General features: G+C 43.4%; 2 protein-coding genes and 1 long non-coding RNA gene across 4 annotated transcripts; 2 read left to right on the top strand and 1 right to left on the bottom strand.

The window, feature by feature from the left end:
- Nucleotides 1-1,968: 1,968 nt before the first annotated feature.
- Nucleotides 1,969-26,196, bottom strand: jph1a (junctophilin 1a). 2 transcript variants are annotated; one of them, XM_057013615.1, is made up of 11 exons: nucleotides 26,049-26,196; nucleotides 25,801-25,908; nucleotides 24,098-24,168; nucleotides 23,506-23,992; nucleotides 20,946-21,714; nucleotides 15,478-15,584; nucleotides 9,628-9,746; nucleotides 8,390-8,564; nucleotides 5,007-5,737; nucleotides 4,533-4,629; nucleotides 1,969-4,364 (listed from the first exon to the last, which is right to left on the bottom strand). In XM_057013615.1, the coding sequence occupies exons 4-10, from the start codon at nucleotides 23,882-23,884 to the stop codon at nucleotides 4,549-4,551; spliced, it is 2,361 nt and encodes a 786-aa protein (XP_056869595.1). In that variant the 5' UTR covers nucleotides 23,885-23,992; nucleotides 24,098-24,168; nucleotides 25,801-25,908; nucleotides 26,049-26,196; the 3' UTR covers nucleotides 1,969-4,364; nucleotides 4,533-4,548. The 2 variants fall into 2 exon arrangements, with proteins under 2 accessions (XP_056869595.1, XP_056869596.1); XM_057013616.1 differs by lacking the exons at nucleotides 8,390-8,564; nucleotides 15,478-15,584; nucleotides 25,801-25,908; nucleotides 26,049-26,196 and having other exon boundaries at nucleotides 23,506-24,168.
- Nucleotides 21,539-23,121, top strand: LOC130514199 (uncharacterized). The gene is made up of 2 exons (XR_008946956.1): nucleotides 21,539-21,733; nucleotides 22,233-23,121. It is a non-coding gene; the product is annotated as an uncharacterized LOC130514199 (long non-coding RNA).
- gdap1 (ganglioside induced differentiation associated protein 1) lies at nucleotides 24,911-27,644 on the top strand. Its single transcript, XM_057013633.1, has 6 exons — nucleotides 24,911-25,090; nucleotides 25,546-25,738; nucleotides 26,079-26,252; nucleotides 26,507-26,601; nucleotides 26,821-26,935; nucleotides 27,015-27,644. The coding sequence occupies exons 1-6, from the start codon at nucleotides 24,935-24,937 to the stop codon at nucleotides 27,365-27,367; spliced, it is 1,086 nt and encodes a 361-aa protein (XP_056869613.1). The 5' UTR covers nucleotides 24,911-24,934; the 3' UTR covers nucleotides 27,368-27,644.
- The last annotated feature ends 309 nt before the right edge of the window (nucleotides 27,645-27,953 follow it).

Raw genomic sequence — 27,953 nt, 5'->3', positions numbered from 1 at the left:
AGGTGCGCCTGCCAGCAGTGCCAGCTGCCACCAATTGTGCCCCACACCACCCCCTGCAGGACAACGACCGACACAACCCAAAAACCCTGACTATCTCTTCAGGTTAAAATACATCGACAGATTTGAGAAAAAAAAGATTTAAAAAATCCTACTCTGCAATAAAAATCAAAGATTGCTTTGCCCACACCACATGTAAAGCTGAAAGTGCCTGGTAGAGGATGGGGGATGGACATTAAGGTATGTTCAAGGTATAAACTTACATCACCTACACAAAATAAACGTAAATAGCCAAGCACCTTTTTTTTTTTTTTTTTTTTTAAAAAGGCACCCAAATGGAGATCAGTAGTAGGTCTATGACTCCCAGGACAAGTTGATTAACATATCTTCAGGGGAGATTTTATATGATATACACAGCTCGTAGGTAGCAAGAGAGGAAGACATAGTAAAATCATCCATCTTTAGAGGTCTAGAGGATATCAGAACTGTATTTTAGTGAGATCCAATTTATCCATGTTAAAAAAAGGGATAGTGGGTCTTAATGCTTTCTCCCAGACTTGTTTATAGACAGATGAAGTTAGGATTTTGAATTTCTTTGAAATCTTTCACTTTCCATATTTTGTTGTCTAACTAACTCTTTATATATACCAGTATGTGAACAGTAAAGTGTACATTCACATATTTTTCTGATGCACTGACTCAGTTTCTAATATTGTCCATTAATCATTACCGTAAGTTAGGCAAAAAAAGAAACACCAATTTATATCTGTCCAGCCCTGCTTGAGCAGTTAATGTATTGCCCAGCATACATTGCAATATCAGAATAGTAACACTGATATTCTATGCTGTAACTGATGAGTACAGCTGTACAGAAAGGGGTGTGGTGTTTGTCATAAATGCTTTCTATATTTTAGGAAACTGGGCTGCAAAGAAAGAAAAGTTTAGATTTAAAAATGATTTTTTAAAAAGAGAAAAGTTAGTTCTGAAGTGCTCCTCAGTGTCAGGGTAGAGTCCAGAACAAATGTACGACATGGGATTGCTGATTCCGGGCAGGTGCCGCTGCTGGTGTAACCTTACACTCATCTGAGGGTGATCACAACAGAATGGTACAAACTGACCCCAGACAAACTGGGGCACCTTCATTTGCTCGCACTGGCGATACGAGACCCCCTTGACAAAGACGCTTTGATTTCATACCTGTACTTTTCCCCCCAGGATCTCATTATGAGAAGGTCACTATGAGGCCGTCATTACTGAAGTGAAGTACTGATGAGATTATGAACCCTGGACATACATAGCACTGAACATCCAACACATTCTTTACTTCTGTCTTTTTAGATTTATAAATATATTTAGTACCCGAGTAGCTCGCTTTTACACCTTTTCTTTACTATAAAATGCATTACTTTGTATAGTATTAGTGCAGTAAATATGAACAATTCCATCCATCCATCAATCCATCTGTCCGCCCGTCCGTCCGTTCCGTCCGTCCGTCCGTCCGTCCGTCCGTCCATCCATCCATCCATCCATCCATCCTCTACCGCTTATCTGGGGTCAGGTCGCGGGGGCAGCAGCCTAAGAAGAGAAGCCTAGACTTCCCTCTCCCAAGCTACTTCTTCCAGCTCGTACGGGGGGATCCCCATGCGTTCCCAGACCAGTCGAGAGACACAGTCTCTCCAACGTGTCCTGGGTCTTCCCGGGGGCCTCCTACCGGAGGGACATGCCCTGAACACTTCACCAGGGAGGCGTCCAGGTGGCATCCTAACTAGATGCCCAAGCCACCTCACCTGGCTCCTCTCAACGCGGAGGAGCAGTGGCTCTACTCCGAGCTCCTCCCGGATGGCAGAGCTTCTCACCCTATCTCTAAGGGAGAGCCCAGCCACCCTACAGAGGAGGCTCATTTCGGCCGCTTATACCCAAAGAAAAAACCCAGGTTCAGTTCTCAATGGAAAGAGTCACACAACGCAGAAGACAGTTTAACAAGGCAGAACACCTTTATTGTTATACAGATAATTTCATCTCCATAGACTTTGCACAAATCAGTGGGGCAACATCAACCTCAAGATATCAAAAGTCTCCTCGATAATCCTTAAATACTCAAACGTCATACGTCTATCACATCCCCGAGTGATAAATACAGTTCATCCAATTATAAATAAATGTTTTTATCTTCCGCTGTAGAACATTTCCATGTATGCACATTACCGCTTACAAACAATTCCTTGTCAAAATACAGGTGTGCAAATTGTTAGAAAAATACCAACTCATAACAGATTCTGGGTTGTGCTTTGTAAAAATCCTTACAAATAGTATATAATAATCTATATAAATGACTTTAACATGCAATGTTGCATTTCAAAAAATATCCCACACAGGCTGCTCTGTTAACCCTTCTGATACTCTGGTCTTTGCCATTGAATGGCGAGGACGCTTCAAACAAGGAAAAGAGGGTAAAGCAAAGAAAGGGGGACAATAGTTATTGAATGCATCACATTGAGATTATAAAAATGGTTGAGAATAGCTAAATTTCTTGGTCTGTGTGTCTACAACAGATCTTGAACATATTCTTGTAGTTTACATTTGCTATATGGACATTTCACTGGCATTAATAAGCATTCACCAAATATAGAAGCTGCTTGTTAGAGTACAGTCAAGCTAAATTTCAAACCTGAAATATAGAAAAGAAAACCTTGTGATGTTCAAGCCCTTTTATTTGATGATGACCAATGTCCACTAACACATCAGTAGTAAAATGAATAAATAAAATTGTAGCACTGACAGTAAATGCCAACCATATAAATAACCATATTTATTTTTTGTTGTTGTTGTTTATAGTTCAAAGAAACCTATGCTGTATCTGCAACAGAAACCAGGATGAGGCATCTTAAAAGCAAGTTTAGGGTGATGATGACAGAAAACTATCGTGACAAAGTTAAGACAAGGATGGCATCTTTCCTTCCCCCTCCTTCCTCATCTTTTTACTCTGAGGTAAACAGTAGTACTGTTAAAGACATTTTAAAGGCATCTTCCCTTCTACCTGGTGCCACATTCCCCATGGCGTCAACCTGAATTAACTGACCTTCCACCGTCCACGACATGGTCTTGATCCTGTCTCAGGATCACACAAGGACTGCTGGGCCTAAAGAAGCAGCCGTGTGAACTCAAGCAACAAAAGCGAGGACTAGAATGGAGGGACACATGCAAAATAGTCTAGGCAGGTGTGCACAAAGAAAGAAGTCTGAGTTAATAAATAACATAAGACATTGTTTTTTACTCACACAGCGCTACATTTAAAGTGTGAACTCTTGCCTCTGCAAAGCTGTTCATCGACATTCTCTCAACCCCCCCTTTTTTTTGTCAAAAATAGGTATAAAGGGATCTCAAGCAGTTATGTGACGGTACAGCCACTCCCTTTTTGGCAATATATATTTTCTATAGTTTATATTTTAAAAATATTAAAACATATTGCACTATTAATAATAACGCAAAAGGATTTATTAGATGCGAGTAAAATATCAAGTAAAAAGGGAACATAAAGAAGGCTGTCAACACTCAGAGAACAACGTTGGACCAAACAAAGTACAGTAAAACAAATAACAGTAACAAAATGGTACCATGCATGGGGGAAGCATTTCAAAGCAGAGGGTAATGCTGGGCAGGGCTTGAGAAAGCTGTTGGGATGACTGGGTGAACAGAGTAAGACTGGCTAGTGACCGCACAAGCACACGCTGCTGGCAATGGCCGTCCCCATTTTTCCGTTTCCTGGATCGGTGTGAACCCCTGCAAGAAAACAAGATCAACAACGGCAACGATGACATTCCATGCACCCAAAGTGGGCTTAAGTGCCCTCCCCATTGCCCCTTCCCCTCCCACAACGGGCTCACATCTCCCTCTTAAAACGTCAGTTGGCAAAATAGAAAGGCAGCTGTTTGCTCCCTTCATCTAAAAGTGCATCTCCACACTCTTCCTGTTCCAGCAAAGTCCGTCAGCCCAACGCCATCTCTGCCAGACCAGAGGGAGTGGGCTACAGAGACCAGGGATCAGCGCGCACGTAGGCTGCTTCTTTTTTTGCTCCAGACACTTTTTATGATTATTTGCATTTTTCATTTGTTAATCACATTTTTTAAAAATCTCACTAGACACATAAATTTCACCTCAGCTTTTTTTTTTTTTTTTTTTAATATCCAGAAACCAAAGGAGCGCTAATTCTTGGGGCTGGCTCTCACAAAGGACCCCTGACGGCTCGTTTGTTGGTCGGGCTTTTCCTCTGTGTCAAGTTGATTCCTAAACACTCAGGGCCTTCCCCCATGTCTCACTGCACCGTTTTCATTTCTCAAGGCCGGTAATGACACTGTACCAGGGTTTCACTGCAACATAAGACATATGTTAGTGTGGTTCAAAAAGCTGTCACACGAGATATGGCCTGCATAAATATGTATTTTTGGACATCATGGCCTTAGGCATGATGTCATGGACTATATTCTCTAATTGATTTAGTTGTAAATATTGATATTCTAAATTACAAGCGAACTTACCTGAGAGACATCGTCATCATGTCAGAAAATGGACAAATATAATTGCAAGGCCAATATTCAGCAGCATCACCATAGCAACAAGAATGGAATTGGGACCCTGTAGAAAAGGTTATGTATGTTATGTAGGTTATGTAGCACTGCAAACACTCCATAGAAACATTTTTGGAAGATGTCTGTGTAGATTCTCAATCATCCAGGTCATTGTATCCAAGGTAGTTTTCTATGTCAATTGGACTGGGTTTCTTCTCTAGAAGACGTTTCGACTTCTATCCAGAAGGCTTCTTCAGTTCTGAAATTGCTGGGGAGAGAGCTTGGGCTATATATTTTCAAGCTCTCTCCCCAGCGATTTCAGAACTGAAGAAGCCTTCTGGAGAGAAGGCGAAATGTCTTCAAGAGAAGAAACCCAGTCCAGTTGACATAGAAACCTTGTATTTTTGGAAGATAATCTGTGAACAAAGGGGACCAGCTACTTACCCTTTCTTCACTGTTTTCTACAATTTCCATGCTGGCTTTCTTTGTGTCTGCAAGGCTCTTTGGCTTTAGGGAATCCTGCTTCCTGAGTTTCTGGTCGCTCTTGCTCTCAGGTACAGATGGTTTTGTGATGGGTGTACCAAGAGGTTTAAGAGGCTGTGGGGGCATACGTGCCAGGGCCTGGGCATTAGGCTCTTCTTCTACATCCTCCTCAGGGTCAGGGGGTGGTGGAACCTTTGTTGGGGCTTTGATGTAGTAGCTATGGTACTCGCTGTGAAGCTCACCATTAACTGGAAGCAAAGGAAGGTGCGAAGGTGGAAGTGATGCTGCTGTAGACTGTTGAAGTTTAGCAGGTTTAGCTGGAGCCTTGACGTGAACTTGAGGACTTTTAAAGACATCAATGACAGACAATTTTTCCTCTTTACTCTGCTTTTTGCTTGGCTGCTCATCTTTGCTGTTCTTATGACTGATCTTCTCCTCTTTGCCTGTCTTACAGAGAGGTTTTTCTTCTTTACTGGTTTTACGACTGGCATTGCTATGGGCAGTCTGACCTTTCTTTTTGCTGGAGCGAGGGGATGGGGGAGGCGTGACTACGGGGCTGGTCATGGGCGAGTGGGGCGGCGTGGTGCCTTTACGGTAAAAGTGGGGAGAATCTCTTGGGGACTCCTTCTTTTCTACAGGGACCTCTTTAATTTCCACAGGTTCCTTTGAATGTTGTTTCACATAGTCTGGGCCTGCAACAGGGAGAGATAAAGAACACATTAAATTACTTTTTATACATTAAGTCCCAAAAAAAATCCCAGGGTACATGTCAAAAGAAAATAAACATTGTTTTGGCTGAAAAAAAATAATCTAGATTGATTTAGATTTGCCTGGAGGGACAGTTGTGCAACCTTCAAAATTTGAAGTGAATAAAGTGCGTCCAATATGAAGCATCTCCAAAGTACTCATAAGCCTAAATGTATTTTTCAGCAACATAGCTTTCTCAATTTGTTTCAAAATCTGTCTTAAACCATTAAGATGCACTACAAAGAGATGAGGGAACATTTGAACATATGCAGGTATTAATATCAGCCGAGCTTCATTTCACACCATAACTCAATAAGAGTTAGGGCTCTGGGACAAGCCAGGGCCATTCAACTGTGTTTGGGGACGGATTCCTGTCAGGGCTTCCAGGCATTTTCTGAATGGTTTGCAGCAATGAACTGGCCACCGAGCTCATGCATGTCCACAACCGAAGTCGAGTGAATCCCTAAAAATGCTGAACGCAGGAAAAGGGAAAGTCGAGACGCCAGAAGATGGATATTTAACTGTGTAGCATGTCACCACTGATGGCGTTGTTTAGTTTAATACTTCGACATTTGTTGATCTTGTGCCAATGAAAGAGAGAGGTGATCTATCAGACACACTCCACCGAGGAATCCTGATAGGTCAGCTGGAAAATGTACTTAGACTCAATTACCCAACGACCATGGTGTTTGTTACATCCCGGCACTGATCAACCAGGCTGAGTCCGCAATCCTCCAGAGACAGCCATTAAAACTGGGATTAAGAAAAATAAAAATGTCAAATAAAGCAATCACTAAATACACCTGTGTGGTTTTGTCTTCTAGCCTTCTCACTCCCTTTTAGGATATATGAACCTGCACTTTTTTTTATTTGACGCTGTTCCCAATTGTTCCCATTGTACTGTTGATTTTTTTCCTGTCTGTTCTGTGGGTTGTCATATCAGCATGTTCTGTTATATTTACTGTTCATGACTCAATTTGTTGCATTTTCTTTTTTCCTCCTACTCACGCTGGCAGATGGGCAGAGGGAGCTGTCATTGTTTGACCAGATTACACACACACACACACACACGCACGCACGCACACACACACACACACACACACACACACACACACACACACACACACACACACACACACACACACACAATGTGATGCAAATAAACTATAACCTCTTGTTTGTGGTGTCCGGTCAAGTGTGATTATTATCTTTCATTGTTTTGATATAGTTGGGAAAATGCAAAAAAACACAAGATAGCCTCATGTTCCATGCAAAAGGCTGAGACGTGTTTTTCCTTTTTGATGCAAAGCTTTTGAAATGATATGTTTTTACATTGAAAGTGAACAGTGAAAGTTTACAAAGCATCTCCAACACTCCAAAGGTTGTTGCTCTTGTTTGGTAAAGGCTCAGATCAGCACTCTGTTCAGACATTTTATATGTTGCAACCTTGACTGTCATAAAAAGTTTAATGACTCGAAACAAGTGTCAGGAAACTCCCCGACACCTGCTGCTGTGAATACACAGCACCACCTGCTTGTGTTTTCAGACCTGACAGGTTCAGGCTTTTATGGTTCCACCTAGCCCTGGTTTACCTTGACTGGGTCAGACTGGGATGGACTGGGTTCACTTCTGGGGTCCTTCCCCTTCCAACCTCATATGAAGGAAGCGACAGCTGCTCCATTTTAGCCCTTGAGAGGGGTGAACATAGAGGCAAGCGCCTCTCAGCACATAAAGATTTCAGCTATGTCTCCATCAGACTGTACTGGATGCCAAATATAGCGCAATTGATGTCACAACGCACGCCACGCCCATCTTGCCCATGTCCCCCTCCTTCAGGGTGCTTTAAGTGAACCAATCATAAAGATCAGGGTCCTGTTCCCTGTGACGCTCTCTTCCCCTTTGAAGTACACTATCACAATCAGGGTGATAATCTGCTATGAGGCTGAAATGCCAATTAGAAACAACAAAGGGTTTAGTTCCCTGGTTGTTATGGTAGAGGACTTATTTGCTGGTTCCCACCTGGGTTTTTTGCTGTGATGAGAGACCGACTAATGCAACCGAACACTTTTTCACACAGTGACTCAGATGTCACCCATTGTCGCACATTATCATGATATCAGCCTCTTTTTCATTCATGATCTGACTTATAAGGCAAGGACACTGACGGCACACATTCGCAGACCCAAGCAAGAGCTTGAGTTGTTTTCCACAACACAAGCCGCAGAATGTCTCTTGGTGGTCATTTCACTGGCTTTGTGTGAGGGACATGCTTGAATGGATCCCATTGTAAATGTATTTGTCACCCACTATTTTGCGGTGGCTTCTGGCGATGCCCCAAGATCAGCTTGCTCATAGCCTTAAATATAGTCCTCACAAGAGAAGAGGCATGTATAGATGCACTATAAACAAGAGTCAACTTAAATGCATTACATAGCATTATTATTTTTAGAAAGTTTGATAATAAATCCAATTCTTTATTCTTGTCTTCCTTCATGCTTCACCTCTGAACCTATGTATGTGCAGCCCAGGCATCTCAACAAAAAAGGATCTCTGAGCTTCACTATTTATTCACAGTTGGTCTGTAAAACTCAAGTTACCTTGTAAATAAACTAAACAGAGTTGAGTTGACACCCCGTACTCTGAGCTGGTGCAGAACATGGTAGTGTGTCTATTAAACCTCCAGGCAGAAGAAAGATGAGAACTGCTTGAAATTGGTGGGAGGAAGTTTCCCTTGACCACCTCTTGTACTCTTGACCCACCAGTGGGATATTTCTGGAAAAAAAAAAAAAACTGCAAACGGCAAAAGAACAGAATGTTTTTTTTTACCCTTTGCTTAAAAAAAAGAAAAAAAGTATTGTTAAAGATTACTGAAAAATTTTAACAGGTATTTCAGAACCGTTGCAACAAGCCTTTGGGAGCAAAGACAAGGGTTTTTCCAGGCGACAGCGCCCGACTTCTTGTCGGCTCTGCTCTGTTTAAGCACAAACACAGTCCTCCATTGTGGCATTAGAAACTATCCTCAGTGCTGCTAGTCTTCCATTACAGTCTAGTAAAACCAAACCCTACCCTTTTTCGGACCCAAAACAACCTCATTACTGACGCAGCCTGTGTAAACCATTTTAGCACTGTACAAACATGCTTGTTCATACAAACCCAACCTTTTGCTGGATACCCAAGAGAAAATTCTTGAAAAGGGCATCGTGATATCTCCTTAAAAAAGGTTTAAATGTTATGTGACCTCTTTTTTTTTTACTCTCAAGGGGTCACCTGTTGCACTGTTAGCAATTCGGGCTTAAGCCAAACATCCTGGTAATCCTGCATTCCAGGAACTTTTATTTCCAGGAATGTAACGGTAATCTGTGTGGGTTGTGCTTCTACTGCACCTCAAAGTTCTTAAAAAGTGTTGGTGCTGAAGGAGGGAGTCGTAAAATAACTTTTTTTCCTCACAGTTTCATTTCAGCTTGTCGGTTATTCTTCAAAAGGCTCGTTTTGATATGACGATTCATATTGCAGCTTCTCTTCTCACACTCCATTTTTTAGATGATCAAAACACAAAAGAAGTCAAGCTTATACAATTTAAGTAAAGATGTTTGCTGCAAGTCTATTCCAGCAAAAAAACAAAACAAAAAAAAACAACCAAAACACAGCCCCACCCCTCAAAAAGTCTGGGAAATCTGAAAAGACCTGACCCTCAACTAAGTTTTGTCTCCGAGGGCAAGAGAAAAAGGGGCTGAGAAAAAGTCTTTCTCGGGTACATTCCACATTGTCAATCACAAACAAAGCTGTAGAGCTGTCTAATGTGCTCATTTAGGTGCTAATGTTTTCAAAATCTTACCAGGTTGGTAGAAATTAGGGGAAAGCTCCCTGGCAACCGCCCTGGCGATTTCAGCTTCATGGATGGCAGAAATTGCAGCCTGCTCTGCAGCTTCACTTTTAGTTCTGGCATGGGCTGTCCTGGATAAATAACAGAGGACAGATATGTAATAAGTCACACATCAGAAGAACAAATTGAGAAAAATCCACCACAATTAGAAGGAGAAACAGAGATAACATGTTTTTTTCATGTCTGTGACCGCCATGATCTTTTTCTCCCCCTCCTTCTCACTCCCTCTCTGACCCTTTGGGCTGTATCACTACAACCATTTCTCATGGGAATGACATAACACCTCCTCCTTGTGCTTATATCTCAAATCCAAATCCCGATTTTCCAAATGGAGCACAGCCACAACCAAGTAAAACCCTAATCCAGACTGGAGAGCTGCTGCTACACTGGGGCGGTGCTCCACACACACACACACACACACACACACACATATACACACACACACGTATTACGAGTGTGTACCACTGGTAAATGGCTGCAGGGGGGTGACCTCCATAGTAAATCCCTTAAAAACTCCGCCAAAACATACTGGAGAGAAAGGAGAGCTATTCAGGATGTTTTCCCGCTGATATCCTAAAACCTGGCTACAAACCAGCAAAAAATGAGTATCAGTCAGTACATTAAGGTCCAAAATGGGAGAAACGTACACAATAAAAGTCAGTGTGCCCAGCTGGGCTTGTCCAAGGATCACTGACAGCTATGCTGCTTGCCCTGTTTAACCTCTCTCACCAATCTGTCTCTCCACTCTTTCTTTATCTGTTCTCTTTTTCACTCAATGCTCTTGCCTTTTTTCCCCTTGGCTGTTTTGTCATCCATCCTTTGGAGGCTGCAGCCCTCCACATGCCTTCCTGAAAGTTATGACCCCCAGTGGGCAGATGTCTCTATTTGAAACAGCGTCTCTGTCTTGGGCTGCCAGTTTTTGACGGCTTATGACAGTGAGATATTGACAAGTGCGTGGAGTCTGGCCATTTCCTCTCCAGAAATAAGTCTCCTACATCATCAATGGACAGAAGACACATTTAGCCAGTTGAGTTTAGTGGCATCTTTCTAGAAAACCTCTGATTGGCTGCTGATATAAATTCTAATTTAAGACATGACAAACACAAGATTATTTGATTTTTAATTGAATATGTAGAATATCCAAGGTAGTTTTCTCTGTCAACTGGACTGGGTTTCTTCTCTCGGATACAATGACCTGGATGATTGAGAATCTACACAGACAATATGTAGAATAGTTTTAATGTTGATGTCATAAACAGAGACAGAAGCTTCTTATTTACATCCTGTCACATCCTTTTACATGCTAGCACAAGGACACGGGCCGTCTATTTCTGAGATGTGTGAAATGTGCGACTGAGCAAACCTAGACACAAATGTGTCGCAAAAGTCTACAAGGCGTTGGCCCAAGGACCTTAACAGCCCTGTTTAGGTAACGCTGGAACAAAGTTTGGGGTGGGCACAGGAAGCAATGCAGACCATTCGCAGACAGGATGTCTGGTGGCGGGAGGTGACAGGCAGGGAACGGTGGTAGTGTGATTGCGCGGCAGGGTGAGGGAGCAAAGCGAGAGGTGGGAAAACATGGGCACGCAGAGAGCAGAGGCACAAGGGTTTATTGGTTTCCTTCCAATATTCTGATCTTCACTCCACTTTGAGCTCCTGGTAAAATTATTTGGCTCATTAGTCACTAACTACTTGACAGAGTTTACCAGCTAACTGACTCTTACTGTATATTTAGCACCGGAATAATCTTTAAATTAATAATTTATATGAGTAACTATATTTTAAAAAGACATATTTGTAACAATCTTCTTTGATTTTGGCCCTAATAATGTTAGCATAACCTGTCGGTCGAAGTTTACCCAGGGAGTTAAAGCATATATCACACAACATCAACACACAAACATTTGGAAAAGAGAACAATTATTGATGACGAAGACCGTCGCGGCCGATTCATTACTGTCACAACCTCTCTGAAGGAAATGTGCTGAGTCAGTGTTCTGGGCAGTGCTCTCCTGTCTGCGAGTCTGAGATAAAGGATGAGCTTGCTGGGAGGAAAAAAGGACGCAGACAGAAACTACAATTGTTGTCTTGTAATTGCATACTGTAAATTTCCACATGCTGTTGCTGCAAGTTGGAACAAATGTGCCTGATGCCCGTTTTTTTGGACAATTTGGAAAAAACTTGCCCGCCTGTGTGCGGCCAACATACAATCTTGCTATAGCTATAAAGTGCAATCTTGCTAAGATATAATTGCATGTTTTGCCAAATTTACTGATACGTGTCCTTGCCTTCATAAGAGCATGCTTGATATTGCATTGATGAATAAATGAAGCACTTCTGGAAAGGTAAAATGCATTCAAGCAATTTATTTATATAAAATGCTGCCATAAGTTGGGCAAGATTCGTTTAATACTGAATGCATTAGCCAAATATAAAGAAATTTCATCAAGAAAAAGGGGCAATGTGAAAGAAGATCTGTTAACATAACGCCCTCAAGTGACAGTTATCGCCATCGTGGAGGAGACAAGTTGCCCCTCTTAAGACTTCAGGGTATTTTGAACTGCTGAGGAGTGCATTTTAAGCCCTCTAATTTTACTGTGGGGTTAAATTTCAGACCCCGGATCTTGTGTGTTACAGTGCATCCTACTTTAATGTTGGTCACTCAGCTCCTCGACCCCCTGCAGAATACTGTATCGATGTATTAAGTATTCGTGGTGTGTGTGTGTGTGTCCAGGCTATGGGCTATTTGAGAGGTGTCCGTCACATATGCTGACACAGTTCCCTGCCGCCTCAGCTCTCTCTTCCTACTCGTTCTCTTTTCCTTATCATTCATCTTCACATCAAGCTGACCCAACACCTCCTTTCAGTGAAGGCTTGGAAAGAAGAATGCTGACTCCTACAGAATGTAACGACAGAGAAGATGTCTACTTTGTAGAAAACATCAGCAGACCTGTCTCAATCACCCAGGATCCCAAGAAAAACTTTGATAAACTGAGACTTAGTATTCCATTAACTTATTGATGATATTATACATTTATCTATACTATTACTCTTCTGTTTCTTGTTCAAGCAGTCTCCTGGCCTAAAGGAGTGGCAAATAAGTGCAAAAAATTAGCTTGCCTTGTCCAATCGCTCTTGATTTAATGCAGCATCGCTATTCAGTTCATGGACAGTGTCCATTCAAGATTACTCAAGCATGACTAACACCATTAGCAACAGGGTAAAAGCAAGCAAAATTATTCTGAAATTATTCCTGGGCCAAGGTCTGAACTGACATTACCGGGGGCTATTATGGCTGCAGCAAATAAGGCTTTTGTAGGAGGTCGAGTGACCAACTTGCAGCTCCCTCTTCCAGTCTTGGAAGCTATGCTAATGATGATAGCTAAGCTAATCATCTCCTGTCTCCAAATTCAGTAGACAGACAAAAAAATCAAATCAATCATCAAATCACAAGACGAGGATGATGAATTAGATCGGGGTCAAAATACTTTAACAAAGTAAAAACTGAATTTAGCTTTCCATTATTTAGAGCTCATGTCCAGAAACCTCACTAACAAAATTTCAACAAAGAGGGTTCGGTTCCCAAAAAAAATTTTCAGAGAAGAAGAATAAATAGAGTCAGCTTTCGTTTAAAAATGAAGAACAATCTCCGGTGGCCGTGGGTTACTAATCTCTTCTTCCGCTGTCTGCATCAGGACTGGTTTCGATGATATGTTTAACATAAACTGGATTATTAAAACCCTTCTGGTTGTACAGGACAAAAATGAAGGGTTGATACATTACTGCTGAAGGAGAAACACGGAATCCTTCACTGAGATCATCCCATTGGTTTTGGTGAAGGCCAATCACAAGGATTCAGACCTCAGTGCCACACTGTGCCACATGTCAACACCACGGGTGAAACATGGCCACAGCTGATAAAGCTAGTGACAGGAAAGGGGGATGGGGGTGATGCTGTATGCAATGGAAAAACAGTATGTATCTGGCTGATATGTATCATCTCTGATGGATTGTCACAACCTCTTAATAGCACCCATGGCTTTTACGGTTGTGTTTGCCTGTTCATACTGAAAGATTTAAGCTAATACAATTTTCCCGCTGGCTAACAGAGGGAGTTAACTGAAGCAACTTAATCTCCTTCAACTGTATTGCCTCTGCAGAGAGAATCTTAACACATGTACCAACAACATACTAGACACACGACCAGGCCTTCGTGGATGTCTGATTGTGGAAGTGGACCATCAGCAAGGAGCACCATAATGAGGCTTTGTGGGAATGAGAAGGTTGATGCACGTTGAGGTGTGTCCTCTTAAGTGTCTAATCATCACCAGACATTTACCAGAAACATGATGCCTGGCACAAGCCTCGACAAATACCACATCACTTTAATATTAAAGTCCATTAAAAAACACAACAAATTGGTGATAGCATGGTGGTGATGGTGAACCCGGTGTGCTAACAGACAAATGTGAGCTTTACATTGAGAAATTTGCCCTGTAAGTGTATCAAAATATGAACAAACTAATTTTAAGGCCAAATTCCAACATATAGTGAAGAGGTGGGCCTTCGGACTTAAGGCTATTACACAGTTTCATACACACATGTGCACACTATCATAACCTACACACATCCACACACACTGACAATGACTTAGTAAAAAAAAAAGTGGGTTTTTGATATATTGTAAGGTACATAACAGCTGTGAACAACAAGGAGGGGCAGATCAAATGGCACAGACTCTCTCTCTCTCTCCATTGTGTCTAGTTTCAATCTGCGTGCATAAAGGTCACATCGCCTGGCAACCACTCAAGCTTATGGAATAGTTTTAATTACGTCTGTGCTCTCTGTCTCTCTCTCTCTCTCTCTGAGCGTGAGCGTGGTGAGTGTGTTGGCTGCGGGAGTGAATGTGAAAAATAACTGTTTTTTCCAAACATTTTCGGATTTCTGACTTGTATTGTCACACTGGGTGGTGTTAATCACATTGGGGAACACTTTACTGTAATTTTGTTCGTTTATTCACTGTCTTTGGTGGAATTGTTTGGTGGCCACGGTCGCCATGCCGGTAATGGCAGCGGCGTCGGGAGTCTCCGAGTTTGAGAAACTCACCACGGCGTTAAACTCTCTCCACCGGCCGGTGTGTCCGTGGAGGAGTGCGCCCTGGCTGTGGGGGACATTGTGGGTCACGGAAGCGTGAAGTCCGCTTCCAGGATGAACAGTGATGGTTTTTGTGGGCAGCACTGATAAGGTCGATCAGCTGGTGGTGGCTGGGGTGGTCGTTAATGATGAACATACGCCGGTGTTTCCCCCGTCAAACCCGGCTAAAAAGGTAATTGTATCAAACGTCCCTCCGTTCCTTAAGAACGGCATGTTGTTGCGGGAGCTCAGCCGACACGGACGCGTGGTATCCCCGATGCGGTTAATTCCTCTCGGGTCCAAGTCCCCGCTGCTGAGCCATGCTGTGTCCTTCAGACGACAGGTGTCGATGGTCCTTAATAACAATAAGGAAGGGCTCAACATGGCTCTTCGCTTCAGGGTGGACGACTTTTATTACACCGTTTTTGTCACCACTGATCCCCTGAAATGTTTTGGGTGTGGGGAGGAGGGCCATGTGATCCGGTCGCGCCCGAATGGCGCAGAGACTCGTCGGCAGGCTGACCCGCCCGTCGGCGCCGCGTAACGCGCGCACGACGGGGACAGCGAGTCCGCGCAAAACGCGCGGAGCGACGCAGGCACAACCGTGGAGGTGGAGGAGCCGGCAGAGCTGCAGGGGGACCACCTGGACCTGCAGACTGAGTCTCTCACCAGAGAACTGGTAGAGCAGACGACCACAAGAATGACTGAGACCGTCCTGGACATGGAGGATGTTGGAGTAGAGGAGAACAGCCACAATGTGTCCATCAAAAGGAAGACTACAGACACAAAAGTCAAAAATGATAAAGTGAAGAAACTGTCCAAAGCAGAACCTCACACACATAGTGCACAGGACACACACAGCTCACAGGACACGCACAGTTTAGACGACACACACAGCCCACAAGACACACACAGCCCACAGGACACACACAGCTCACCTCACAGACATATCCCACAGGACACACACAGCTCACAGGACATGCACAACATCCCAATGGACACACAAAGCTCTTTGTTGGACACACAGGAGAGGGACAGTTCATGGGACATACAGGAGGCTTCTGGTTATAATGATGACATACAGGTGGAGGTATATCATGTGTATTCTTTGGCAAAGGTTAGGTCTTTCCTCAGGACCACGAAGGGGATGAGGTCTGTACAGGTGGAGAACTACTTTCCAGACCTCCGGCTCTTTCAGGAGTCCATCAAGCTGTATATGAAGAGTGGGGACTTCAGCCAGCCCTCTTTCACCCACCAGGAGACGTATCGCCTCAAAAAACTGATGGTCAAGGTTCAGTCTCGGCTTGAGAGCGCCGACTAGGCCACACACGTTCCCTCTGTCCCTCTGTTTAAGTTTTGCTGAGCAACGAACAATATTGAGGGGTTTAAGAGCACATGGTGCCTACATGATGAACTCTGTCTGGTGAAGGAGGAGCTGGTCTTTGGATTCCTCCTCAACTGAATGTCTGTTTTCTGTTTGTTTTGGATCATGTTTTTTTGAAATGACAAATTGAGTTTTGAAAAATCAAAATCTCTCTCTGCCCTCCAATCACCACACACAAATGTACACGCACACATACACACGCGCATACGCTTGGCCATCAACTTTCTCGTCAGTGAAATGCTCTTTGAAGTGTTGAAGAGTTGAAGAGTTTGCACCAGCTGTAAATTTGTGATGCAATATGTGGAGATTTAATCATTTTGGGCTATATCATGGATTAATCCAAAGATGTGTCTATATAAAATCAAAGTTACAAATAATATATAGATCAATTTCTACATCATCAACAATTATTATGCTAAAGCAGCAGTAATGGATGAATTACATTCTGAAATATACTTACAAATCATTAAAAACATGCATCTCAAGAATGCGCCGCCATCTCTGCATGTGAGTACATGTGTGTCTGGATGAACGCCTCACAAAGGATTTCTGTGTGGAAAAGCAATACTGGGACCCGGAGAGCAAAGTGATAATTCTATAATCCAATCCGAGAACATCTGGAGGGAAAGCATCGCTTGCCAATCATAGAGGACAGGCAGATTAGCATTAGCATGCCTGCACACAACAGCCAGAAAAATCTGCACTCACAGCGATCGAGTAAATACAGAAGCTTTAATTACTTATTGGTTCATTCCTAATATGCATGAGGCAAAAAATCTATTCTTTTTATCTTTTGTTGTGCAATTTTAGCAGTTTAGAGCAGTTGTGGCTAACTGTTAAGATCAATAAAGCAGTTTTAGCACACTCACAGACTCACTATTATGATTAGTATTTGAGTGGCTGGATTAATTTCATTAGAAGAGTTTACAGCCACTGATCTGGCGCATGTTAGAGTCTTGGCAGACTGTATAAAAAACACATAAACAGCTCATGAACGGTCAGTACTGCAGAATGACATCTGGGATCTTTACATAATATCTTCTCATGCACGCGGACACACACTGAGTGAGCCCAGAGAGGCCGAGGTTACTTTAATTTGTGTCTAAAATCCCATCACACCTAATGTAGCATACACAAGAAGACGGATATAATAAAGTCTGAAGAAGGACGAGTCACTATGTGAGCATTTTTCAACTTATACCCATAAATATGCACCTCTGAATTAACCTCCTTGCTACAGACTTTGTCTCTGCTTCTGCCCACCTGCCCTTCAGTCTGACTCATCCCAGTCTTTTCCCGAGGACCAGCAGGGCGACGGTAAGTGTCATTCTCACAGAGATTATGAGCAGCAGCCGCACAGTCGGTGCAACCCGATCCTATCACCAGCACTGTCTACACAGGCCAGCTCTCTGCAGACATTTACACGAGGCATCTGTCTTTAACTCTTTTAAGAATCATTCCTTTGTTCTACTGTGGCATCAAAACTGCATATCTAAGTTAATTTCTATACTTATAGTATATATGGCTTATTTGAAGCTAATGACTATAATAAAGTCCCCATGTTTGTTGTAATAATGTGACTATAAATGCAAACTCAGTAGTTTACCAAAACTGTTGGGGGATACGGACATCATGGTTTCTGGGAACCAGAACCCAGAGAAGATGATGAACTCATCAAGAGGGTTTGAAACGCGTACCTGATGCATGTGCCATTGCATCAGTGTCATTATTTATAGTGACACACTGATGCTAACCGCATTGGCACGTGGCCCCTTCACCTTGTGTGCATTTAATTTTGTCAGGACTATATTTTGCGTGATGCCATTGCATTTCTGGAGGGACTGTGTGACTGGCCTACCGTACACACTTCCTGTAGTTTTTATGACTTCTTGCTACTGTAAATTCTGACACATCAACGAGGCACAAACCTGTCGCACTCCTGAAAGGCGCGTGTTACTACTTTATTCATGACAAACAGCGATGCATCAAGGTAACGACGCGACGTGACGCGACGCAGTCCGCTGCAAGGTGATGAACAAATCCCTATGGTTGCCAAACCTGCCGCTCTGTTCAAATTTACCCTGTTCCCTTCAACCTGTTCCCAGGGAGGGGAACACATGCGCACACACAGACACACACCTAGACATTCAGGAGAGATGATAGTGAGGGTGAGACGGCAGGCAGCTATATCAGTGTTGGGTCGGGTATATATTCCTGGCTGGTGGTGATAAGCCAACTGATGCCTTGCCTTATTTAGTCAGCACTGGCGGCACAGGGACCCTGGCTACACATTTGTCTTGTGCGTACATGTTTGAGGTGTTCCTAAGTTTAGAGAGATCAGATTGAGAGAGTGTGCTGACCCTGATGAGCATACATGTACAATGTAATTTTACAGTAAATATGAATCACAAGGACAAGACAGTTCAACTCTCATGTGCACACAGTTGGCAAACTTCCTCTAAACAACAACTATATCTACTTGCATCACATCATTGAAACAATTTATCCTATTTCTATAAATGTCTTTGCTATATCAGGAGGAGCTGCTTACAAGGTGGTGGTGAACCTTCGTGAACCAGATGCTGCAAACTGTGAAGCATCTGTAAAAGGAACATACATCCGTCTCACCTGTTTTTGGCCATTTTATCCAGGATATCTGAGCTTCACGCATTCAGAACCTTCTGCTTTAGACAGTGAAAGTCCAGACCGTCAGTGCCCGTACTGAAGCACCGGATGACCGAATGGTGTAAAGCCAGGAACAAAAAAGGCTTTATCGAGGGGGGATTAGTTGTTACATGGGTCCTTATCTGGGCTTACACACAGACACGACAACAAGCCAGAAGTCACTCTTTCAAAGATAAGAGTGACCAAATAGCAGGGACAGGATGTTACAAGCACAGAGCTCATCACACTAGTTCTTTATTGATTGGATGGTGGGCAGCAGTCATTCAACAGTTCCATCCCAGTTTGCTCTCCTGGTTTTAAAACATGTCTTCCACATGAGCCTCCTCATGAACCTCTTGCTCAGCAGAATATCATCATCCCTCTTCTCTGGCAGTCATCTCCTGGCCCTTTCACTTCAGTTTTGGTTTTTTACATTTTTATCCTCAACCCGTCGCCCTCTCTCCCTCATCCACTGGCTCCCTCCCTCCCCTCATGATCCAGCTTCAAACACAGGCCGTCACGTGAGCAGAGCTGGATCAATACAGGCACATCTTTTGCATGTACTGTATAATGAGAGTTACATAACATGCTTACTCACAGCCGTGGCAGCCTGCAATTTTAGCTGTTTGGAACATAAATACAATTATAAGCAAACGGTGCCATTCACCAACAGCAGAGGCTGGTACAGGATTTTCAGCAGCACACCATATGCCGACATAAACCAGGCTGTAATTTGATCAGTCATTGCAGCAGCCATAAATACTTTGCATCGGCTTGTAATGCTTTTATGCCTGCATGCATTAGGTCATGTCTCCTACTCTTAATTCTTTTATTTCTTACTTTCCCCCAGAGACTTCTTTTCACAGCTCTGATGCCTCTGACAGGCACAGATGGAAGTGTAACATGCCAAATGCTTACTGTGGAAGAGCAATAACACCAGGCATTAAATCCACCTTATGTAATCTATATCTTATATCCTTGTGCTCTTCAGTATAAAACATTTTCTCTCTTAGCTCGCTGGAGTGGAGTAACTGTGTTTGAATAACAAGTCTGAATATCATAATTGAACTGTTTGCTTTGTAGAGTCGGCATAATAGATAGGTTATTTTATGAGTCAAATCTTACTCATTCTCTTCAGTGTGCACATCACAGAGAGTATGGCGAAAAAAAAATCTGTTAAGTTGTCACAATGAAGTAAACATACAGTGGAACGCTAATGCCAAGGCCAAATGACACCATTCACATTTGGATTTGATCCCTGTAAGCCTCGCTTTTAGTATTCTAGATATGCTAGCAGCCTGCCACCATGCTGGATTGACATTTTGTGCTGAGTTGCGATCCATGGGAAAAGTTGGAAGAAATGGATTAATGGTAGAAACTCTCCTCCGTGAGCCCCACCCATGGAGGAGGAAAAGAGGGAGAATCACAGGGTGATTCTGTGCTAATGAGCACATGGGTGAGTGATACGTGCCAAAAGAAGCATGTTTGTCCATAAACAGAGCTATGTGATTCTGCATTTTCATGACATTGGCTACTTTAAATCTCCTTTTACTGCAGTCTTCCACCAGTTGTGCCTAGGTAACTGTTAGCATGTAGCTAAAGCAAAGCAACTGAGATTTCTCTGAGACATTTTCACTGCTTGTACACACCATCGCCATTTTCATTCTAATAACTCCCTGATGCAATGTAAGCAAGAGGCTATCAGAGTGATGTTGTGTTTGAGCGGGAGGGGGGCTTTGAAGGAAAAGGTCACACCTCATCCACCTGTTAGAGCAGATGCCACATCAGAAATATTTGGCAGGGATTATCATTTTTGGGTGCAAGAGATGCACTTGGAACAGACACAAGGATGACTATATTACTCAATTGAGACATTCACCCACCCTGGGAATTAAAGATATGGTCAAAGAATAGAAACAGAACCTTCTGCAGGGAAGATCGGTGCTGGCAGTTCACGATCCTCAGCGGTTCACGGTGTATAAAGGTCATTGGACCCAGTAGACATTGACTCCTCAGGTCTGACCGGTGTGTTTACACACAACACATGCACAAGCACGGCAGCATGAAGGAACACACATAAACACGCTACCTGGAAGCTGCTATCTCCACTTTGCTCCTGGCAATGGCAGCCACCCTCTGTGCCCCCTCCACTGCCCGGTCCACCTTCTCTTTGGTTTTGGGGTTTTTAAGAGGAATCAACTGCTTCCTAATTCCTCGCACAAGCACGTTATTTTTGTACTTCCCCTCTTCCTTGGTGCCATCTGGGAAAACTGTGCACCCGTAACCGTGACGCTTGTTATTCAGCCATTCCCCCTCGTATTTCATCCCATTGGATCGCTCTGAAACGCCAAATCCATTTCGCTTGTCGTTCTTCCACTCCCCCATGTAGGTCTCAGTCGTGGTGGCGTCCACATGGTCTTCGAGAGGAAGGTCCTCGTCCGGCAGCTCGCCATCGCCAATGGAGATTGTGGAGTTGGCATCGCTGGAGCTGATACGACTCATGGTGGCATCGCTGCGTGCTGAGCTGCGCTTGCTGGAGATGGATGTCCTTGAGTCGGTCTTGCGCAGCTGCCGGAGGCTGCCGAAGAGGGAGCCCCGGCGGAAGAGGCCTTTCTTCTTGCCAGTGACAACCTCGGTGTCAGAGTGGAAGTTCAGGACAAAACCGCCTCGGCTGCCGGTGGGCGTCTCGGCAGGGGAGGAGAGATCCTGGAGCACGGTGCCGTTGCTCTGCTCAGACCGCAGGGAGGCCAAAGACGTGCGAAGTGGAGAGCGGATAACGGTGGCCATGCCATAGGGGACGCTCTGACGGACGCCGTACCCATGCCGCATCCCGCCCATCCACTGGCCTTGATAAGTACCTGAGGAACAGGTAGACAGGTCAGTGAGAGCTGAGGCAGGGCCCGAATACAACCATAAATACTACTACCGGTACTTGGAAATCTCTGATTTGTGGATTATGCATGACAGATCCTTTCTTTTCCGTTCAATCCTGATTATTCCGTTTCAGGCAAATTTAATTAAGTGTACCTCTCTGCACATAATCTCTATTACACATTGGATCTCAGAACAGACTGGCGTTCGTACAAGGCAAATTTTAAAAAAGAGCACTGCTGGTGTCTGCTTTCTGCACAGGCGGCAAGCAGAAGGCCCTGCCTTTTATCCACACTAAATCATTTGAAGTGTGATGTGGAGTGCAGAGAAGCCTAGAAAATGTCTGCAGTCTGAAAAAAACAAATCTCCAGAGGTAATTGAATGTGCTCCTCACAGCTTTAGTTGCGGTGTTATTTTGGTGCAGTCAGTGAACGGTTTCTCCTGTACACCTCCGATCTGTCCTCTTTAACGCCACTGATTCCACTTTCGTCTCCTTTCCTTACAGACGAGGGACTGGATCACTCAAACGCAGATTTGATTAAGGCACTGATGCTGAGGATCACTGGGGATCATTGTGAATCACTGAGCTAGGAGCCTATTTTCAGGCTGCTATTGACTCCCCCACTGACAGTAGGCGCATTCGCCGCCATCTGTTTGTCTCTGATGGCAGGGAATGAGACACATAATGAGAGGAATACTTCATTAATCCCATTTGATGCTTCTGAGACCAGTGAGCATGTGCCATCCTACTGTAGCATCTCTGTAAAACTATCCGGTCATTAATCACAAGGCTAGAATAAGGCACAAAACAAATAAATTAGGTAATAAGAGCCCAACTGGTCATATTCAAACAGAGAAATGAGAGATGTTCCCAGGCAGGAATTTCGGTGGATAAACAGCCCGAGATTAACAGGCTGGCTCTGCACTGCTATTCAAATTGGTGATCCTGCAGATGAAGTTATCAGGATGCTGGGGGGAAGGTCAGATGACCAGATGTTCTGCAGATCCTCTTGGATCAGCTGGTTTCCCAATCCTGTCCCTGTGCAACAGCCATATATGATGAGTTTATTCTGCACCAGAGGCCAAAGTCACAAAACATCTTAGAACATGGGCAATCATTGGAAGGTTTTATCCTAATACTGGTCCCAGCTATGCATCCCAGTGAATGATGATTCCTAATTTATATATTATATTGTTGTCAATAGTACTAGGAAGAAGTTAATACAAGTTTGGGCCTGGATTCATAGAATAATAATTAGCAGATTAGTTAACCAAGACCATTGTTGGTACTTTAGTGCCTGTTTTATCAGCCTATACTGAATTTTTTTGCACACTTCATTGTTGCACTGAACTTTGAAACGTGAAAACAACTGTCGAAAAAGTGATAATCCAAAGGGACTCTTTCTATGTTGTGATTTCTAAACGGTCTCTCTCTCCTCGCACTGTCATACGAGAAGCATGTGGTAACAAAAGAGACGGGACAGGGAGGGGAAGCAGTGATTTAGACTCCATCCAGTTTTTTTACATTACCGGTGATCAGTCGGATTTTTTAGTGGTATCGCACTTGACCGCTTGTGCGCAGTGCGTAATCGCTGCTCCATCTCGAATATCAGATTGAGAATAATGATGTCTTTCCATTAGCCTCCAGTAGTTTTAATCTGAGGCTCCTTGCACGCCAGCTACACGTCACCAGCTGTTAAACACACACACACACACACACCCACACACCCACACAGCGAGAGAGAGAGAGAGACAGCAACACCTGACTGGTTTCTTACCGCCGTCAACATAGGTTTCGATCCCATAACCATCCTGCAGCCCGTTGCTCCAGGTGCCATCGTATCTAGCAGGTGTGTTATGGCTTTGCCGAACCCCGTACCGACCCTTGAATCCGTGACTCCACTCCCCGCGATAGATCCACTTGCCTTTATTCTCCACGCCGAGCCCATGTCGTTTCCCCTGAGACCAGTAGCCTTTGTAGGTATTCCCACTGGGCCAGGTATACACCCCCACTATCTCGAATCCATGCGACCAGGAGCCGGCGTACTCGCCCTGGCCCTTGGGTCCGGTGCAGATACCGTGTCCGTGGGCTTTCCCATCCTCCCACCCCCCACAGTAAGTGCCGCCGTCGTCGAAGTCAAACCTTCCACCCGTCATTCATAGGCTGGAAATCAAGCAAATCTGCTGCGGACTCTGGCGTCTCCAGGACCGAGGCTGCGCTGGGATCCAGGACCGGTACCGAGATGAAAGCCGACGAAAGGATGACTGAAGAGACAAAAAATAGGATGGTGAGGACAGAGGGTCGCACTTCCAGCCAGTGACATGCAGTGCAAAAGGCATGCATGTGATGCGATATGCAAGGGTATTAACCGTGGGCGTCATTTACCGGAGGCGCACGCCGGGTTCACCGCGGTGTATCGCTCGTCTCCCTCTCTCACCCACTGATCACGGAGAGAGAGAGAGAGAGAGAGAGAGAGAGAGAGAGAGAGAGAGAGAGAGAGAGAGAGAGAGAGAGAGAGAGAGAGAGAGAGGTTGAGTGCTGGCTAAGGAACGACACTGGGCCAATCGCAACATCACACCACAAAGACCGCCCACTCCCACATCCTCTTTCTCTCTTTCTCTCACCTCCTGTCTACTTAAAATAAGGTTGCGTTCACATCTTTAAAATCACTCTGTTCTGTGATCAGGAATCACGACTTTACTTTATTTTAAGTATTTTGTATCCTTAACCACGGTACGCGCACATCAAATTCATCATTGGGTGTAAATTTCAGTCCTATTAATGTTAGAACCAATTAATTTTACATTACACAGCACTTTTTTCGTTCAGCAACATTCCTTATTCCATTTTAAATTATAAACGGTCTTTATTATGCTAAATCATGGTAATTTGGCAAACGGCACACAATCAGTTGTCTATGAAGTAAATGGATGAGAGCGACCTCTGCTGTTGATCTATATTTATTGTATGCTTTACTGACAATTTGGTTATAAACACAGGATGTGCCAGTCTTTCGTGTTTAATTGTTTTTAGTTGAAATGTGAAACAATAAATTCTTCTATATTTTGAGCTTCAAGTCTCACTTAATAAGCTTACAGCAGAGTTTGTGCTGGAAAAAAAATAATGATGTTAGTTTGCTCCGAACCAGGAGATGGCGCACGTCCATAAATTAGGTTCTCCAACCCGAAAAACGAATAAATGATAAAATGGCGTCTGAAAGCATCTCCGACTGTCAAGATGGGAAAGCTGCTCTTGTAGAGGCAGGTTCTGAAAAAGATGAAGGGCCAGAGCAACAAGGTTCGAAACAAAGTGACGCCAAACTGACGCTTTATCACTGGACGCAGTCCTTTAATTCTCAGAAGGTGAGCGGAGTTGACGTTTCAGCACCGCGGTGTCGTGGACAGCTCCTTGTTTCTATGTGCCGCATTTTCGTGTTGCAGAAATAAAGAAACAATTTATGATCTTATTTTCCTTTACATTCAAGTCATGTTATATTGAAATCTGTAAAAGGTCAAAGAATCAACTCAATACCGCTCACATAGTTTCCATTCCAAGTCACACAAATCTTTTAATTTTCAACTGGGTTTCTTGGTCCTTTTGGAAAATTATATTTTTTCGTTTGACTTGTGCAACATTTACCTCTTATTAAAGGTAGTGTCAAAATAAGGGCTGTAGAAACACAATATATCAGCAGTAACATAAAAGTTGTCATAAAATATTAACTCTTTGTTCCATTACTTTAGACTTTTAATCTGGCCCTATTTTTAAGGAGATAATAAACAAGCAGAACTGCTGAGATGGTTCTGCTGTTTTGCAGGTTCGTCTGGCTGTAGCAGAGAAAGGTTTTCACTGTGAGGAGTACGATGTGAGCCTACCGCTCAGTGAGCACAATGAGCCCTGGTTTATGCATCTGAATCCCACTGGAGAGGTGCCGGTCCTGGTCCATAAGGACAACATCATTTGTGACCCAACACAGATCATGGACTACCTAGAGCAGAACTTCAATGATGGTAAGACCAAACAACGGCCCAAACCTCTACTAAATGTTTGGTTTTGACATTTATTTACTCACTTGTGTGTGGTTTTGTTGCATGTTCAACCATTCTTTTATAACTTTGGTTAAATCTTTTGATTTTCCTTTGGGTTACAATGATCCGTGATAGCTTTGTTCCAGTCAAGCCTAAAAAAGGAGAAAATCTGGTAAGCACCAAACTATCTAACCTAAAAGGACGAGATTTCATTGAATTTATTATTGTTTTTTCTTCTTTATCTTTGAGTGGGTTGATTTACATTATATAAATAAAGGATAAGATGGCTTACCTCTTATTTTCATAACTTGTTTTCCTCCAGAGGGAAGTCCCAAGCTGATTCCAGAAGAGGGCAGCACTTATTACCACAGAGTGCAGCACTACAGGGAGCTGCTGGACTCGCTGCAGATGGATGCCTACACCCATGGCTGCATTCTGCACCCGGAGATCACAGTGGACTCCCACGTACCGGCATATGCTGCTACATGTATACGAAGTACGACGTTCTTTTACAGAGAAACATAACAGTCAACACAATGCTTGAAGTAAAAGACCACTAGTTGCCAGGGCAACGGCCCTATTTTTATACACATGAATTAAAGAGGAGATGATACCACACTGTGGCGAGATAGTCATTTATCATCTTCATTTTTGGTAGCATGATTATTATGTGCTGATGATCTGAACATAACACATGAAATTTTATGTGAAATCATTATCATATCTCATGCATTACTTTATGTCTGACAGCACAGATTGTAAACACACAAACAGAGCTAACGAATCTGGCAGAGCAGAATCCAGAACTTAAAGATGCATATTTGGCTAAACAACGGCGCCTCAAAGTAAGTAAATTCCTATCTGTATTTTTCTAATTGTATATTTTGTACAGTTATGAAAGTAAATCTTTGCTATGTGTCAGAGCTATAGCTAATGGTAATGTTTATAGCCAATTTAGGCCAATGCAGAATTTCCACCATAGGCAAGCAAAGAATTGCTTCAGACACACAGCTAACTGTGGTTAGGTTAATATGCACTAACTGATGTATGAAAACACCCTGCAGTCTAAACTCTTTGACCATGACAATATGAAGTACCTAAAGAAGCTTCTGGATGAACTGGAGAACGTGATGGACCAGGTGGAGACCGAGCTTCAGAGGAGGGTAGAAGAAACACCAGGTACATGACCACAAGAGTTCATCACTTACCTCACAGTGGGTGGCTGTAGCCACTCATGATAATTTACTTCTCTTCGTAGAAGAAGGCAGTCAGTCCTGGCTGTGTGGCGAGTTCTTCAGCATGGCTGACGTGTCTCTGGCAGTCACCTTGCACCGGCTCAAATTCCTCGGCCTCTCCCGCCGCTACTGGGGCAATGGCAACCGCGTGAACGTGGAAACATATTACGAGCGTGTGGTGGAGCGCCCAGCCTTTAGGAGAGTGCTGGGCCACGTCAACAACATCCTGATCTCTGCCGTCCTTCCGGTAGCATTCCGCGTGGCCCGGAAAAATGCGCCGGTTATTTTAAGCACCACGCTGGTCATCAGCGTTCTAGGGGGAGCTGCTTACCTTGCTTTTCTTTACATGAAGAAGAGGCTGATTCTCTTCAGCTGAGGAAGAGGGTGTGTTTGGGTAGCTTAAGGGCTGGAAAGGTTCGGATAAAGATCATTTAGCACATCATCATTTTATTGTGTAGAGTTTAAGTACATGTAAGTGTTGTTCCGTAATCCCCAAGAGCAGCGTCAAAGGCAAAAGATTATGTTTTAATATATATGATCTCTATAAATGCAGACTGTCTGTGCTCCAATGATTTAATATATATGTGACATGAGAGGTGTAATTAAATATGCAAAAAAAACCTTAATAACAATTAAATAAAACCTGAAAATATTTTTTTTTCCATATCTTTAGTATTCCACACACAATTTTGGCAGAAATAAACCCTGTGTGATCAAATATCCAGAGATATTATTCGTGTAGAATAATTTCTTAAACGCCATCATCAATAGTTCTAAAAATGTTGCTCTTCCAGGTTTCAATGGTAGCCTGGGATGGACGGTCTGTAAGACAAACTATTGCCAAGAGATGTCACCAAGTCCACACTGGCAAAAAGTCAGGCCTGGTCTGACATTTATACATTTACACACTCTCTGTAGCTCAAATCATGAGCAAATCTGTTCGTTGCATCCAGGCGTTTATT

Source organism: Takifugu flavidus, chromosome 17 (assembly GCF_003711565.1).
Source record: "Takifugu flavidus isolate HTHZ2018 chromosome 17, ASM371156v2, whole genome shotgun sequence".
In the NCBI taxonomy this organism is placed as follows: domain Eukaryota; kingdom Metazoa; phylum Chordata; class Actinopteri; order Tetraodontiformes; family Tetraodontidae; genus Takifugu; species Takifugu flavidus.
The sequence above is the reverse complement of the archived record's forward strand: the minus strand, read 5'-3'. Positions and strand labels throughout refer to the sequence as shown.

Excerpts from the sequence above, each read along its gene's own strand:
- jph1a (XM_057013615.1), bottom strand. The coding sequence starts at position 23,884 with ATGACGGGTGGAAGGTTTGACTTCGACGACGGCGGCACTTACTGTGGG. Across the intron at positions 15,585-20,945 it reads GTGGAGATAGCAGCTTCCAG|TCTTCCTTTTGATGGACACA; the intron begins GTAGCGTGTTTA and ends TTGTGTCTGTAG. Across the intron at positions 4,630-5,006 it reads TAGAAAACAGTGAAGAAAGG|GGTCCCAATTCCATTCTTGT; the intron begins GTAAGTAGCTGG and ends CCTTTTCTACAG.
- gdap1 (XM_057013633.1), top strand. The coding sequence starts at position 24,935 with ATGGCGTCTGAAAGCATCTCCGACTGTCAAGATGGGAAAGCTGCTCTT. Across the intron at positions 25,739-26,078 it reads AGAGCAGAACTTCAATGATG|AGGGAAGTCCCAAGCTGATT; the intron begins GTAAGACCAAAC and ends GTTTTCCTCCAG. Across the intron at positions 26,253-26,506 it reads TGCTGCTACATGTATACGAA|CACAGATTGTAAACACACAA; the intron begins GTACGACGTTCT and ends TATGTCTGACAG.